The sequence below is a fragment of the Perca flavescens genome, chromosome 14, assembly GCF_004354835.1.
Source record: "Perca flavescens isolate YP-PL-M2 chromosome 14, PFLA_1.0, whole genome shotgun sequence".
Lineage (NCBI taxonomy): Eukaryota > Metazoa > Chordata > Actinopteri > Perciformes > Percidae > Perca > Perca flavescens.
Genome location: NC_041344.1, coordinates 13,135,339 through 13,152,871, shown reverse-complemented (window position 1 = coordinate 13,152,871; position 17,533 = coordinate 13,135,339). Strand labels below are relative to the sequence as shown.

Sequence of the window (17,533 nt, the reverse complement as noted above, 5' to 3'; positions counted from 1 at the left end):
TGACTGTGTCTCTGTCTCTGAGTGTTTGCTAACAGCCTTAGGGAGAAATGACAAAAGCATTTAATAAATTACTGAAAGGTGGAGGCATGGGTGAGGCAATTTATTTGTACACGTCAGTCACAAAAGGACAGCAGTTTGTTTTGAGTGGTGGGGCAGGGAAGGGCAATAATAAAATGAGATCTTCAGAGTCATCGTTTTGAAATGCTTTGCTGAGAGGGAGGCTGTTTGGGCCGGTGAAATGCCTCTATTGTTTTGCCCAGAGATCCTCAGAGTTTCTCAACTGTTGTCACTTGAAAAGAGGGCATGTGGGAGAAGGCAGCCAAACTAACCCTGATTCTATCTGTCACAGCAATAACAGCAAAAGTCAATATGCAAAGCCAAACTGGACAGAAGAAGATAAGGTGGAACCAAAAGCAGGGAAGTTTATATATTAACATAAGCGGAAAATGTCATGTTTTGTTTTTTTTGCAACATGAAATCACCTGATCAGAAAAAGAGCTTTTAAAGTGGAAACAGACGGGCGCCTGGATAGCTCAGTTGGTAGAGCGGGTGCCCATATATAGAGGTTTACTCCTCGACGCAGCGGGCCCGGGGTTCGACTCTGACCTGTGGTCCCTTGATGTAAGTTGTTCCCCCCTCCCTTTCATTTCTTCAGCTGTCCTAAAAATGCCCAAAAAATAATCTTTAAAGTGGAAACAGATCAGTACAAAGGAATCTAAAAGTCAGCGCAAAGACCAAGAGACCTATGACACTTCATGAGCTTCAGAGGCTGAGATTGGATAAACTGCATACAACTACAGTTGGACCGGTGCTTTATGGGAGAGTGGCAAAGATAAAACCACTCAAAACAAGAGTCAAGAGTTTTAGACCGTAGTCTATTTGCTAATTAGCACTAAAAGTACAGCTGAGGCGGATGGGAATGTCATTACAGTAGTTTAGCAGGTATTTGGTCAAAAACAAAAGTGTTGGACAATTTGAAAATGTCCTTTAAGTTAACATAATTCACCCTATTATCATTTGTTTGACAACATGAATGTGTGTACAACATTTTAATTCAATCCATCTGCAAAATGTCAGATATTTCTATCAAAACTAAATGTCAACCTCATGGTGGTGCTGGAGGAAAAGTCAGGGGATCAGCAGAGTCAGTAGAATTCAATCTCTGGGGATCATGAATGTCTGTACCAAATTCAATTGCATGCATTTAATAGTCGTTGAGGTATTTCAGTGTGGACCAGAACAACCAACGGACTACTTATACAAATAAGTATTTTGTATTTGTCATTCACTTTGACATTTAATTTTCTTTTCTGTTGATCGATGTCGAAAAAGCCACATTAAATCTACTTTGCTTCAATGTTGTAATACAATAAAAAACATGAAAACTTCCAAGAGGGGGGTGAAAAATGTTTATAGTCACAGTAGAAGGCCAATTTACCAAACTGGCTGCTATATATCAGCTTCAACTTGTCTTGTCAAGTTAGAGCTCTAATGAACCTCCAACCGAATTTGTAACATTCTTGCTAACCTCAGCACAGACTGAAGCATAACACGTTGGAGAGTAAAGACACTAGAACCACATATTATATATCAACAATACATGTTTTTTAGAGTATGTTTTTGTGTGTTGGCTCAGTCTCGGTGGCTGGTATATTTCCTTAATAGTTTTGTCTAGTAGATCTGCAGAGGCATCCCAAAAAACAACCTGTGAGGAAAATGGAGCAATATGGCCTCTGGGTGTGGCAAAGCAGAGGCTGAACATTTTACATGACTGCAGTATGAGCCGCTCAACTGACAAGATTATTACTCTGTAAACACTCTCAGAGCTGTTTTCTTGCCACATTTGGAGATTTGTTTCCAGCCCAACACACAGACACCTTTCTTTACTTGTCAGACTATTGGAGGAAGAGTCTGCTCTTGTACAAAAAATGGAGACACTCACCAGCTACAAAAATGGGGGATTCCTCTACACAAAGTTAAAAGGAGTTACAGAGAGAAAAAGAGAAGGGCAGGTCCCAAGCCTTGGTTTGAGGTTATCCTGAGTCATAACGGAATCTCCTCCTCTTCTCCCTCTGGAAAAACTGACAGGACACACCACATGAAGACAACTTAGTCCTGCCAGTCATTTTTTTTTTGTCAAAGACAGCTGCCAGGCAGAGGGGGAAAACAAGTTTGTATGAGTCATACGTAAATATCCATACGTTTCTATGGCTTGAACTGGATCTAGTATGGATTGTGTACAAAATGTATTGTGCTTATTTGTAATTTCCATTCCAACTTATCAACTATATCAAAAGGCTAACGGACATCCAAAAGCTAATTTAAAAATTACAAAAGCCTGACTGAGATCTTATGATCTTGTCAATGCAGCTAGATGGCATTAATTTGTTTTTGTGTGTGTTTGTGCGTGTTTCACAACCAACGCTGTTACTCAGTCATGTGAAATGTCACAGCAACCACACCCAGAATCCAGACAACCATCATCTCTATCACCACAGGGAATCTTCCTACAACCTCAAAAACACTAAGAATGCAGCAACGGTTGTGTGTTGTATAGTTCCTCTGTGTTACAGTACATCCTCATATTTATGATTTAAATGCAACTGCTACAACAAGTAGTGCCTTGAAAATATTTAAATGTAGTATATATATATATATATATATATATATATATATATATATATATATATATATATATATATATATATATATATATATATATATATATATATATATATTTTTTTTTTTTTTTTTTTTTAAAGCATTAAGTTCTCTACTGACACTATGTGGCAGGAAGGCAGAACTGCAGTCTTATAGATAAAGTAAAAAAAGAGTATGAAAAGAAAATAGAAGTTTATTGAGAATTCTGAATCCTGCTCACCCTTCCACAGTAGCAGAAAGACAACAACAACAACACAGACAGTCATTAGTTAAAATCTGGACACATAAATACCGCTTCTCTTGTATCATGAAATCCAAAAACAATCTATTGCAGTCACACAAACTTAAAGTGGGGAGGGAGTGAAGAAAGGGCAGCTGAGTATCTGCCCCACTGCTTCAGAAACAAAAAAATAAGCGGCTGGTGGTCGGTCTGTCTCTAACCCTGAACATAAATAATGAGACTGTGCTGTGGAGAGACACCAGTAGGATCAGTGCAGTGGTGGAGTGAGCTGAAGGATTCAGATTGTCTAAATTCCTCTTTCTCTGGGTCTCCTCCTTGATTTTCACAGGAATAGTTTGACATTTGGGAAATATTTGCATTTAGGCAGAGTTAGATGAGCAGACAGACACCACTCTCATATCTGTACGTTAAATATAAAGCTACCACCAATAGCCGGTGAGCTCAGCTTAGCAAAAATACTAAAAACAAGGGAAAACAGCTAGCCTGGCTCCGTCCAATTGTAATAAAATCCACCTACCAACAACAAGTCGTATTTGTTTGTTTAATACGTACAAAAAAAAGTGTAAAAACTATTTGCATTTTGGTCATGGGCCGGACTATTTCTTTGCAGGGACCAGTAACTTCCTGGAGTCACTACTGGTTACCCATCGATTGCTAATCAGCTCTAAGCCCCTCTAAAATGGCGAATTGTCATTTGCATTTTTGTACCGATTAAACAAGATATAATGTGTTAATTAGTGATCTTTAGCTACTAGAAGCAGCTCTATAGCTAACACTTTATATTTCGTTTGTTTAATCTGTACAAGTGTTTAAGTGTAAAAACGACTGGGTGTAGCGTTACAGCCCGGACTTGGCCGGGACTAGTAACTTCCTGGAATGAAACAATGGTTGCCTAGCAACTGCTAACCCTCTGTAAACCTGTGAAATGCTGCAAAAATGGGCTGCTAGGAGGATTTATTTACCTTAGAACAGAACTAGCCAGGCTAGCTGTTAACTAGCCGAGAACTATGTTAAGTAAAGTTAACCAGCCGCTAGCTAGTCTTCTGATCTACTCTGCCAGAAAGCAAATATGTGCATTCCCCATAATGTCAAACTATTTATTTTAGGGAGATGAAGCTACGAGGGAAGGGGGGGTGATAATACAAACACAGCTAAGCCGGCTGCTGCAGGAGGGGACACGTCTCAGAAAAATGTAGCACAGGTTATATTTTTACTTCAGGACCAATACAGACAGTTGTTTGACACACGCACAGACAGCTGGAGAAATGACGCAGGCTGATTACAATTGTCTGAACGATTCAGAATTCATTTTAGTTAAATCTATTTCTACTTTACCTCCTCTAACAGCAGAAAAAAAAAACATTGTTGCTTGTGTATCTTGAAAAACAAAAACAATCTGGGTGTGTTCTCTGAATCTTAAGGCAAATTTAACAGAAAGCTTTGTGCAACACCACCACAAAACAAACATAACAGACAAACCGGTAACCAAATTCTTTCAAACGAGTCGTACAGAAAGACACCCACCGTCCAAACTGTCTCTGCGAGTGCCAGCCTGAGTGTACATGCATGGGGGGGCTTATGGGAAGAGGAGGCTTCCAATGAAGGAGGGTTTACCACCACCCTTTACCAAACTGTGCCAAATACAGAACAAACGCAGAGCCAGAGGTCAAAGCTGACTCAGCCGTTGCACTCTTAGCCTTTCGCCTAACAGCCCTGGACATTAAACCTTTTCTACGAGGAAAAGTTCCCTGTAGTGTCCAACTGATTATATCATTTTATCATCAGTGTGCTCGTGAACAGCAGCAGCAAGAAGCCCCTGGATTGTTCAGCTTCCTCTTACCTCACCTCCTGTTTTTGGCACTGATGAGTTTGGTAAGGTACATGCATGGAATCCCAAGTGTGTGGATGCATTGATGTATTTCTGTATGTATGAGCGCGCGTGCGCACGTGTGTGTGTGTGTGTGTGTGTGTGTGTTGGTTTGTGATTAAGATCATGGCTGTGCGTTTTTAGGTCTCCCTCACACTCAAAAATCTTTACACTTTTTCATTTGCCCTAATCTAAACCAAAATAATACAGTCTTCAGGGTTGGGAGGGAGCACCTGAAAAGCTTTGTAAAATGCAGGTGACCCCTCCCCTTCTGATGGTAATTCTTTCCCGTCTTCTCTCTCTTCGAATCTTCCTTCTCCATCTCCTCTGTCCAGGGCGCTCTAGCGGATGGCCTTGACGGGGCTCTTGAAGCTGGAGGCGGCCTGCAGCTGCAGCTGGTAGGCCATGGGATGGATCTTGAACCCGTACAGTCTGGAGAAAGAAGAAAGTGACAAACAGGGGTGAGCGTTTCTTCTGGCTACTGTTATGATCTTAAGCTCTCATGGTTTCCCATCACCCCACCCAGACTGTGTCTCACATGACATTATCTGTCAGCAGATTGAAATGGGATGCAAGAAAAGGAGGCGGATGTGAGAGAAAATAGACTAGTGATCAGGAATCTGCTGACATTGGTTCAAATTAATTTGTTGCGTCACATTTAGCAGATTCTCTAGGTCTGAAACAATTAGTCGCTTAATCGAATCGACAAAAAAATAATCAGCTACTATTTTAATAATAGAACATTTCATTCCCTAGTTTCAGCTTCTAAATGGTGAGGATTACTTCTTTTCTTTGTCTTATGCAATATTAAACTGGTTATCTTTTCGTATCGTTTTGAAAAAACAAGCAATTGTATATCACATCCATTGGCATTGTTCATGTGCATTTTAAACAATAGTCTGATGTTTTATAGAAAAAAAAACTATAACTCCATTCACTGAGATTTATCGATTGTGAAAGAAATTGTTAGTTGCAACCCTAATAACTAACTCTGACACTAATTTGAGTACATCCACCAGCCTACAGTGTAGGGCTGCATAATTTCGACTACAATCATCAGGGCGATCAACAACACATGTTCTAGCCTATTTCATCAGTCGGATCCACATGATTCACAGTATTTGGTCCCAATTAATATAGATGCTGCGATTGGTGGACTCTTTTCTTATGATGTGTTACATTTATTATAGTGAGAACGGTTAGACACAGCATGCTCCAAAACATACACCGATTGGTCAGAGTGCAGATGTTGCTGCTGCTACAGCTATTATTTTTACAGTCTCTGCCTGCTGTTCTAACCTTGGGACAAACTGGTTGGCGGGCCTCTTGGGCCTGTACTCAGGGTGAACCATGAAGAGCATGTGGGGGAAGCCAGTGCCAAAATAGGCTCCATCTGTGTGGTGGTGCCTGGAGGACTTGGGTGTGTAGACATCCATACATTTAGGACAGTACAGCTTCACCATGGCCTCTCCTGGGATGTCTGACAGACCTGTGGAGGAAGAGGAGGAGGGACAGAGAGAGGAAGAAACTGTTTAAGACGTGAGAGTAAATCTACCATTAGAGCCTGATCAATAAAAGGACTTTTAAGGCTGATATCGATACAAATATTTGGTGTTTTAAAAATCCGATATTCCAATATATCGGCCGATGTAGATTTAAAAAAATATATATCCAGAAACGCCTAACAATACAAACAGCTTTCCCTAACATTAGTTATTTGTAGTTATTTATGAGTCCTCACTAAAATAATGATAATGCAGTTTAAACATAAACTTGTTTGTTTTATTGTCACAACAGAACAGAGGAACATCAAAATATATATATAAGTTCTGATATATAGAACGTATAAAAATACAAACTTAAGATATGAAACTTAAAGGGTTAAACACGAGTGTTGCCAACAGGGACGTTGTAGAGCGCCCTCTGGTGGACAAAACACTCAGACCATGGTTGAAGGGTGTTTCGTCCGTTTTTATTTTATTTTTTAAATATTAATTTATCGGCCATTAAAAATGCCGATACGATAGTTTGGAAAATGCCTAATATCGGCTGACAATATCAGCCTGCCAATATATCAGTCGGGCTCTATCTATTATATCTAAGATAGAGACAGCACTGGAATGCTGCTAATACAATACAAATACTTATTAGTTCCTTCCAGGTATTTTCATCCATTTCATCGTCACACCCATTTGCATTTGAATAGAAACAAATGGTGCAATTTGAGTTGCACTGTGAGGTTTGTCACACCATAAATAAATTGCTAAAAACGGACCACATATTGTAAGTAAAAAAAGATTCCCAGACATTCCCATACCAAAACATCAGTCTAATACCCCTCTCCCACTGGCCAAAAATCCCACTTACACCCACTAACATCTGGCTTTTGTCTACAGTGGGAACGGTTACAATCGACATTCACTCCCGGGACAAATTACTCTGCAGTAGGCACCGGGTATTTATCAGCTCCAGCTCCAAACAGCAGTGATGGAAATAGTACACCAAGGTGGATGCGCTAATTTTTGGCCATTTTCCGGTGCGATGAGTCACCTCCGTTGGTAACTTCGGTCATCTTGTCTCCACCCAAGCAGTGCTTGAACGCCAAATTAGTTGGCACCAATATAGTCTACAGGAAACCCCTATACGGCCCATATGAAACCCAGAAGTGTTGTTTCCTGTGAAATTTTATGATTGAAATATCATCTACAGCCCAAGTGGATGAAAATAAGCTTGGTTGCTAAAAGTTGCATTTTGGGCAATTTTAGTAATTAGCTAGTTAAGGTGACATAGGAATGTGTGGGGCATCGTGGGGTAGAGTGGCAGTTGACAGGTGGGATAAGGGTGAGGAAGGGTGGACTTTGCATCATTGCTCATATAATCTTTTTTCTCTCTGTAACAGCGATTGACTGTAGGCTAATATGTCAACAAAATTAAACAAGAATTTAAAACCTGGCTTTCACCAATGTTCAGATTTCAGTTCTGGACATTTATGCAAATTAGCACATATTTAACAAGATAATGCCTCATTTGCATATTAAAAATAACATTTCAGAGAACTTGTATAGTTTATTTAGTAATGCTTTTTTTTGTCTTAACGTCAGTAATCAACTTGGGAAGTTTCATGTTATCTATTAGTTCATTTTCTTAGCCTATTCACCTGTGGTGTCTACCCCTAAATGAGCTAATCATGCTAATTACTAAAATAATGAGTGAGCGAGTGGTCTGATCGGAGGAAGGTTTAAGTTTATAAGTGAACGTTTCAAGTAAATGTACAACAGAGTTTTTTCCCCCCTTTTGAGCACTGTTATCGGAAAGCTGTAGCAGGAAAAGTTAAAACCCGTTTTCCAGCGCATTTGTGACGTTGAATGTGACAAACCAGAAAAAAAAGACAGACATACTCATATATTGGCAATAGAAAAGGAGTCTATCGGCTATTTTTAGCAGATGTACTTGTGTTTAAAACCCCCGCATATATAAGCTATCGGTGGGAAAAGGGTATAAATGACCTCTCTGTGTGACACCAGTTTCTCAGCTAAGAACTGTTGCAGATATTTAATCTATGCAAAGCCCCAGACAGACTGTAGCTATATTCCTAAATAACACTCTTTGAGTCATATTATATTCAACATGAAATGTTGTGTTCCATTACGATGGTGAGCAAAGACTTAATGCTAAGCTTAGAACAATGTGACACCTATAGAGACATAATGTTTATCACTATTATATAAGCCACAGCATTTTAATAGTTATCAGCTATCTTGTGGTGCTTTACCATATCTTGAAAACATGGACGTTTTGTATTTAAGAATGAATCTTTTTACTCACCGATAGGAAGCATAGGCTGATTCTCACAATAGACCCGGGGGCAATAGCCAAAATCTCCCTGTTGATACTTCTCCAACTGCAAGGTATAAAACAGGATACATACTATAAATTATAATAAGTGGCAAACAAGCCTTATTTAACAACGGTCTTTCACTGGTAAAGTAAGGCTTTCACTCAGGGCTCCAATACTTTACATCTCTTTAACTGTTTGCCAAACTGTCTGTCCATCTTTTGCACTGTATTTTGAAATGTAGACCTGGAAATAATGCACCAGGGGAAGTGTGTTGTAACAGTAAAGACCAACAAAAGTAAATGCAATATTGGACACAAATGGCCTCGAACAAGGTGTTTTTGTCAGTCTTGTTTCTGACTGTACCATATTCTAAGTTCCTTCAAGTTTGCCTAACCTCCGGTTTGTGACATAAAATTGCAATAATCGCTGCTCTACATCGTTTAAGTCACTTTGAGCAGATTCGCCTTTTTAGTAATAAGGCAAAACAAACCTTTCGCTTTATATCACAAAGGGAATTAAAGAATGTAAACACAAATACTGTTGGGAATACAAATATATGTAATCCATCTAGTGTTGACGGTACTATCAGTAGGTCAAATCGGATGCTGAACTATAAATCCAAACCTATGCAGTAAATAATCAATGGTAGGACTGTTGTCAACCCCTTGCATCAAGTATTAACCCAGCTTTAGAGATAGTGAGCTGCTGAAACTGGGACTGACCACTACTTGCTTTATTAAACAGTTATTGTAATAAAGTCCAACCATATTTATTAATTTTCCTATTCATCTCACAAAAATCCAGTATTATCACCGCTTTTATTGAATATATAATAATAATACTAAATTTTATTTATAAACGTACTTTACATTTAAAACAAATCTCAAAGTGCTACAATGTAAAGCATCAATATAAAAGACAGATAAAAGCATAAAAACGGGAGAATAAAAACAGCAACCAGCGAGGTTAATTAAAAGTCATAGGTCTTGCTAATATATGTATATGTGTCTGTCAGTTAAACTCGTTATTAATGGCGTTAACGCAAACCCATTTTAATGGCGTCAATTTTTGTATCGCAAGATTAACGTTCTTTTTGGACTAGCAAATTTTGTAGTTTTTTTCACATGCTGTTGCAACAACTAGTAACGTTAGAAAACTACAATACCACACCGGATCTAGCTAGACCGGAAACAAAACAACAGGCACGCCGCACACACTTGTTTGGTCTTGCGAGCCGGCCAAAGAGTAGCTAGTAGGCTAACGTTACGTTTTGAGTGAATGGCGAGTGCGAGACGCCGAAATGGATGCCAATAAGATTCTGAATGGAAAGTTTACTTTTAAAAAGTTGCCAAATGGTTCCATTGACAAGACCAAAGTGATCTGTGTGTTTTGTCGTTGTGAAGTCTGAGTCTGAAGTTGTCAGTCTGAAATACCACTTGATGGCCAAGCACACGGCTGATGCGAATTCTCCGCCACCTCGTCAAAGCCAGGCGACAATGGATATAATGATAAGAGCATTACAATGAGAAAAAAAAAATAATGGAACAAAAAGAAATCAAAGGACATTTATAATAGATAAAAATGTGCGATTAATTGCGAGTTAACTATTACATTAATGCGATTAAATATTTTAATCGTTTGACAGCACTAATTAATATATATATATATCTCTCTATCTATCATCAGTGTTTAAAGTTAAATCTCACATGGTGTATACAATTTTTCAACCTGTCAGTTTTTCTAATGCAGACATGGGTAGTGGATTTTCCTGGCGCTTACCATCTGTGCGATGCCTCGGTTAGTGAGGATGTAGCGTGCGTGGATGAGGCCGTACAGCATCTCAGCTGCCTGCTCGATCAGGTCACTCTGGTTGGGATTGTCCTCCAGCTCTTCATCTGAAGACAGAAGGAAACAGAGGACAATGGTTGGTGTCCAAATTTCTTTTTGATAGTTTACAGAGATGTAAAACTGTGCCGAGAAAGATTTTCAAATGGATAAGGTATATTATTGCTTGCCTTTAACCCTCCTGTTGTCCTCAGGTCTATTTTGACTCATTTTCAAAAAGTTTCTATATCACTAATTTGGGTTTCTTCCAAATTTTCAAAAAAAAAAAAAAGGTAAGGTGGATGTTTCCATACGACGCTCTTCACATGTAAAATAAATGATAAGTTCACTACTTTTGTTGAATTTGGGTATTTCACTTAATTTTATAGCATTTGAAAAAAAGAATTGATAAAAGAACATTGAAAAAAGTGACAAAAATGTCAGAAAAAGCTGTAAAAACGGGAAGAAAAAAAAAATCACAACAACGTCAAAAAGTGCAGAAATAAATCAACAAAAATGTCAGGAAAAGTGACAAAAACTTTGAAGAAAGGGTCAAAAACATTGGAGGGAAAGCGGCAAAAGTGCTGAAAAAGACGAACAAAACGTTGAGAATTTTAGGCCATTTTAGGCCTTTTATTTGATATGACAGGTTAGACATGAAAGGGGAGAGAGGGGGAATGACATACAGCAAAGGGCAGCACGTCGGATTTGAATCTGCAGCGAGCACGGAGCCTATGTACACGGGGCGCACTCTCTACCAAGTGAGCTACCCAAGCGCCTTGTTAATTTTAAATTTTGACCCAAAAAAACTAAAAGTTGCATGGTCTACAGGACACATAATATGTTTCTAAACATTTTCTATTCTTTGAAATGGCATAAAACAAACATAACAGGCGTTCAGAAGGAGCCTGAAGAGCAGTTAAAATAACATGCATGGTTTCAAAGATCTTGTGAAAATGTACAATGACTTTGATATAAACCTATACTGCTGGATGTGTTCAAATATTTGTAATCATCTGACAAGGAGAGAAACAACCTGCACAGCAGCTGAGCAGGATAAACAGCCTTAAAACAAAACAATGCTGAGATCAAATGCTCATTCTCATTTCTGTTTAATAGATGACAAGTGCAAGATGAGTAGAAAGCAACACTTGCTTTGTCTCCTTTGTGGTGCAGGGAATTAATTCCCCCGAAGATCCACTTCCAAAGAATTTTATTTCCCTTTTTCTTTGGAAATAGATAACATGTGTAACAGTGCTCAACAAAGAGCAGCATGCGGTACAGTCAGGATCACTAATGTGGTGGAATTTCCAGAAACACCATGTTGTGTTATGATGAGACTAAGGGATAGCTTAGACAACATCAGGTCATTCATAGGTCACAGGTCAGGGGACGAGAATATTCAGCCCGTCTCTAATAACCAAACGTCTCGCTTTGTTTTTTTATTTATACAGGACAGTTGAAGACATGAAAGTGGAGAGAGAGGGGGAATGACATGCAGCAAAGGGCCACAGGTCGGAGTCGAACCCGTGGGTGCCGCGTCGAGGAGTAAACCTCTATATGTGGGTGCCTGCTCTACCAGGTGAGCTACCCAGGCGCCCTATGTTCGTCTCTCTACAGATTGAGGGAATCTAGGCAGCTGTATGACAAGGGAATGTTCTGTCTCAGGACTGTCTTCTTTTGGGGGTTGGAGGGCCGGCCACACTTAGCACACTAGCATACTTCCCAGAGAGGTAGGCTTAACTAGGATTTAGCATCTGTGCTTATGGCGCCTGCAATATCTGTTTACCCTAAAGGTTCAGCTAAACGTAACACCTCCAGAATTAGTTTAAATACACCTACAGGAACTTCAGAGAGTTGGGACGGCACTGCACAGTAACACATCGTGGTTAAGCTGTACTGCCTGCTTAATTGTTTCCTCAATTGAGTGTTCATTAAATGCTTCTGTGTAAGTCATAAGTCTCCCGAACCTTCTTAACGTACTGTATGTGAAATGAGTTATGCTGCTCCTGAGTTTTCCTTAACAACTAATGATAGTCTCCTGAAACACCTGCAATTCCTTTACTTTTACACCTCTATATCTCTGTTACACATGTTAGCATGTTTGGAATGGTTTTCTCTCTCCCACCTAGACAATTATCCACCGTCTCAACCACATCAATGGATGTTAACTAAATTTGAGAATGTTGTGGCATGAACATAAGATACAGACCTGGTTCAAGGTCCAGGATCATGTCTAGGGCCTGGCGGTAGTGGGGGACCTGCTCATTGAGCCCTGTCAGGTTGAACTTGTCCTGGATGTAGTCTTCATCCACCTTTAGTTGGAGAAATCAGGTGAGACAACGGATTATTCGGAAAGAATGGCATATAACTGACAGCATAGGTTGACGTTTTTTAAAGTCTATGCCAAAAGGTCCATTTAAGAGTTGTTAATCTCTGTAATCATTCCTCCTGTGCATACCGGCGGTGAAGAGAACCCTTCCAAATGTTATACTAAGAGCTGGGGTTTAAAACTGGAGATACATTACGTGGGGATGTCTTCAGGACCAGTATGAACATGAGAAATGATAGCAGGGACCAGTAACTCTTTCAAAGTAAACATGGGCATGGGAGTATTGTTTAAAGCTAAACTTGAAAAACTGTGAACCTATTTAATAAGGAACAAGGGGTAAGAGCATGATTGTTTCAGGACCATGTTGTTGAAAGTGTGAAAATACAAACTCACTGAATGGTAAGAAATGTTCTTAGCAACTCAAAGGCTCGGAAAAACGATGTCAAGCAAGTGTGTAAAGTAACAAATGAAGCAATGATTTATTCAGTCAATACAGAGCATCTAAACCCAAGGATGCAGCACACCTGCTTCCTCACTCATCTTCACCGACTGAGATTTCAGTTTCTATTAAATTTATTGGAAGAAACCTTTGTTATTTTACAGTTGCTTGACACCATTCTTTCTAATCTTGTAGGTCACTACGAAGACTTCCTACCACCAAGTGAGCTCCTATAATGATGTAGGACCTGACACATAAGTACACAGTCAAAGATCAGGACTAGCTGTGGCTATGTCCCTGTGTGTGATGAAAGTAACAGTAAGCGAGACATGTCAATATGGAGTGCAATACACCTCACACTCTCTGTCTCTCTCTCTCTCCAACCAGTGAAGGCAGCTGGTTTTTTCCTCGCCACTGTCGCACCAAATTAATTGTTTGGTCTCTGTAAATTATAGTGTGTTCTAGTACTACTCTATCTGTAAAGTGATAACTTATATTATGATTTGACACTATAAATAAACTTGAATTAAATTGGTTCTGCTTAAAACTAAGTCCAGCTTCTAGTTGGACTTTATTTTAATAGGTCACTACATGGATGTCAACAATTAATAGTTACTCAGACTCACCTCACAGAAAAACTCATTCCCCCTCAGTCCACAGAACCAGGAGATCCATGACACTTCCTCTGAACTGCTCATCTCTGAAGATCTATAAAGAGACATGTGAATAAAATACTCAGGTATATTAATCAACTACATCAACACTGAATTCACACTTAGCAACATAATAACTATAATAAGACTAACTGCCAATGTCAAACTCATTACTTCAACGGGTGAGATTCCTTCAGGATTTTCACAATGATAGTTTGTCCAAAAATATGATACTCTGTCATGTCAAGAGTAACTGAATAAAGCAATAGCTTCTGCCCAAACCTGATGAAGGCTAGGCTAAACAGCTAGCTAATGTTATCTTCTTAACACCGTTCATTTAATGAAATACTCGTTGCAGTAGTTTGTAATTCTCGAATCTGTCGAAAACATGTTATGAGAGATAAATCGAACCTTTAATGTGTGGTCATATATCTATGCGCGACGACAAACGGTTAGCAAGTATTTTTCTCTCCTAGGATGGCGAAGGCATGTCCCGCCCTATTCTGCCTCAGATTGGTTTACCCTATTCTACCCTAACCAATCCCACTCCTCTGTCCTAAACCTAACCAACCCAACCAGAGCAGAATATGAGTACTAGCCAATCAGAGGGAGAGTAAGGCGGGTCATGCCCGCCCATATGCCGCCCATACCCTAGCCATCATAGGAAAAATATTTTCGGCAAACGATTAAAGTAGCCAACGTTAGCTCACTAAGCTAAACCCCGCTAGCAGCTAGGTGAAATTCAATATGGCGCATCGTTAGAAAATAGGCCTCATGATAAAGATTAGCTCTTTTTGGAGCTCCCCTTGCCTCTGCGTTTAAACGTCTAAGTACGGTTACATGAGTGATTCTGCCAACTTACCCGGCTTTCAACTTTTATACTCCTTAAAAAACCCGACAGCTCGAAAATTTAGCAATCTCACCGGTGTAAATAAGATGGACACCACCTCCCAGTTCACCCTCTACGTTCTTCTTCTTCCTACACAGACTCGGAGGCAGCATTCAGCGCCGATGATGCACTGCTGCCGCCCACTGGTTACTAGTGATAAACCGTCTCTGTGGATATGTTACGTGCTGTGCATACATCCGTGGCTGTTCCGAGATTCAGAGCGTGCAGTTTTCCGCAACAAACATGTATTATTTTCTTATATCCATTTATTTATATTTTATATGCTTGTAACCAGAGTTGTAACGTTTTAGACTAATGGCGTTAGTGACCCCCAAAGCCCAAACACAGTTGAGAAAAATTAAAGTAATCAATTGACTATCATAAAAAAGCAATCGATTCTATAATCTAGATCGGGAGTTTGCCGTATTAGCAGCAGCAAACAACTGGAAACTTTTTACAATTTTCATCTGCTATTCCACCACTAAATTCACTATTGAGACATTACAGACCCAGATAAATTAACTGTGTAGAGTTTGAATATGGGCAGTTTTACAAACATTGATGGCCAACTGCACATTTTCTCCGATGTTGTCAGAAGCTTCAGTCTGGCGGGACAGCCAGCTGGTGGCGGCCGGGATCGCCTCCCTGCTGGCCGGCCAGTGATGCTCACAGACACCGCTGTTAGCTGGAAGTCTGAAAAATAGCCTACACGGGCTGTACAAAAGGCCGTCAATCAGGAGTGATAGTTGTGAGTAGGCTCCATGTTGGAGAATAGCGCGGACACGCACCTCACACCGCGCGCACCACCCGGAGAAAAAAGTTTGAGAAAGAAAAAGGAGAGGTCGCAGTTCGGACGATGACTATCCGGTTGAGATTGTGTGTGTGCGTCCTCGAGATCTGACCACACACAAACACACGTAAGCAGAGCTACCCACACCCATGTTTCTACTGTTGCTTAATTAAATATAACATCAAAAGAGAGAAGTTGTCTGAGTCGTGTTTTAAACAGACACACCTGGGGCGAAGTTGGGAACCAGAATCAGCTTTAAATCTAGTCCTAATCTAGTCCTCACTAACACGGGCCCGATTATAGTAACTACATGAAAACTTCACGGTTGTTGCATGAAATGTGGTTTTTGTTTAGCTTACATCATCATTTTCTATCATGTGAAACAAGACCCAGCCTGGTGGTGAATCTGCAGACAGATGATTAACAGTGTGCTCCTCAGCAGTAAGCTCCCCCTGCTGCTCATAAGGTGCCTCTGCATCCCTTTGGTTTCAGACCCTCCCACCAGCCTTTGTGGCCACGCCACGTCAAGTCCAAATGAAAAGGCAATGTTAAATGGAAATTCAAAAGCCAAATTTTAAATTAAAATTAAAATCCAATGTTAAATTGAAATTCAAAAGCCAAATGAAAATTAAAATCCAATGTTAAATTGAAATTCAAAAGCCAAATATTAAATGAAAATTAAAATCCAATGTTAAATTGAAATTCAAAAGCCAAATATTAAATGAAAATTAAAAGCCAATGATAATTTGAAATTCAAAAGCCAAATATTAAATTCAAAAGCCAAAGCCAAATGGAAAATTTAAAAAATAATATTTTTAATTTGATCTCGCTTTGTTTTCCCTTTGGACTTTCAATTTCTCTTTGTACTTTCAATTTGAATTATGAATAAATATTTCCTCCATAGTCACGTATTAAGGTTTTGGTTAACTGGTTACTTCTTTTTTTGTGTTTGTAACGGCTGCTTGCAGCTTTTATGTTGCACTAGCCTACTGCTATCTTCTGGAGTTAGTTAACTTCTACACATAAACTGTATAAAAACAATGTATTATTTACAGTCATTGCTCCTACAGTGTCCAGTCAGATTTTCCTCAGCAGTCCTGTTCTCATTAGAAAGCTGAACAAGCATCTTCTGCCTTGGCCATGTCCACTTTCACCACACTTCAAAATGTCCTTTACTCTTGCTTCTGTTAGCCCAAATCATTTCATTTATTCCAACATGTAATTTCTCTCTGAAACATATTTTCTTGCAACTTAGCACATTACAGTTTCTGTGAGTAATTGAGGTACCATGGTACCTCTAGATCATCCCAAAAAACAGTTGGTTGCTTCACTATAATGCCACTGGTTACTTTCAGTACAACATATTATTTAAAGGTGTGTTTAAGTCAGTCTTGTAAATGACCAGCAATCACCGTTGACATATATATAAGGCAATCACACTACTTTTCTTGGCAAGACCCGCCCCAGCGTAGCAGCTGAGTGGTTGACGTCACCAAGGTAAGGTGAGGGTGATGACTTCCGAGTGGTTAGGGTGTATCTGATGTAATGTATGTCTGTTCTATGTATTTTGTATATTATTTGACTGTAATGAGTTGTATAAATAAAAAACATAAGACAGTATATAAGATTATATATAAGAGGTGGTTAGGGTAAGGATAGCCCCATTGGTCAGGGGATAGGACCTGAATGTGCGAGCATGGACGCCTGGCCAATCCTTGGGCTTGAATGCTACACAGGGCGTGTCTTGCCAAGAATAGCATTAGGATTCATATTAACGCGGTTAGCGTCTGTATTTTCATACTTCACCCTTACCTTTTTCAAGAAAATACATCGTTTGGTGTTATTTTTTCACCTCTACATAGAATTAAACCATTATTATCATTATCATTATTGTCCTGCAATGACATGTCAAATCACGTGCAGTGAGAAAGGTATTTCATCTTGCTGAACTTTTTTTTTTTTTCACAATTTTCCAAGAAGAATGAGACATGCAATTATT

The 17,533-nt window shown here is 39.4% G+C and overlaps 1 protein-coding gene across 3 annotated transcripts; it reads right to left on the bottom strand.

The window, feature by feature from the left end:
• Positions 1 to 2,836: 2,836 nt before the first annotated feature.
• On the bottom strand, positions 2,837 to 14,890 carry csnk2b (casein kinase 2, beta polypeptide). Of its 3 annotated transcripts, none has more exons than XM_028597169.1 (7): positions 14,718 to 14,890; positions 13,829 to 13,910; positions 12,644 to 12,746; positions 10,387 to 10,502; positions 8,595 to 8,670; positions 6,069 to 6,258; positions 2,837 to 5,201 (listed from the first exon to the last, which is right to left on the bottom strand). In XM_028597169.1, exons 2-7 carry the CDS (start codon positions 13,898 to 13,900, stop codon positions 5,111 to 5,113), a joined length of 648 nt encoding a protein of 215 aa, XP_028452970.1. In that variant the 5' UTR covers positions 13,901 to 13,910; positions 14,718 to 14,890; the 3' UTR covers positions 2,837 to 5,110. The 3 variants fall into 3 exon arrangements, with proteins under 3 accessions (XP_028452970.1, XP_028452972.1, XP_028452971.1); XM_028597171.1 differs by having other exon boundaries at positions 14,779 to 14,889; XM_028597170.1 differs by lacking the exon at positions 14,718 to 14,890 and adding an exon at positions 14,267 to 14,358.
• Positions 14,891 to 17,533: the final 2,643 nt, after the last annotated feature.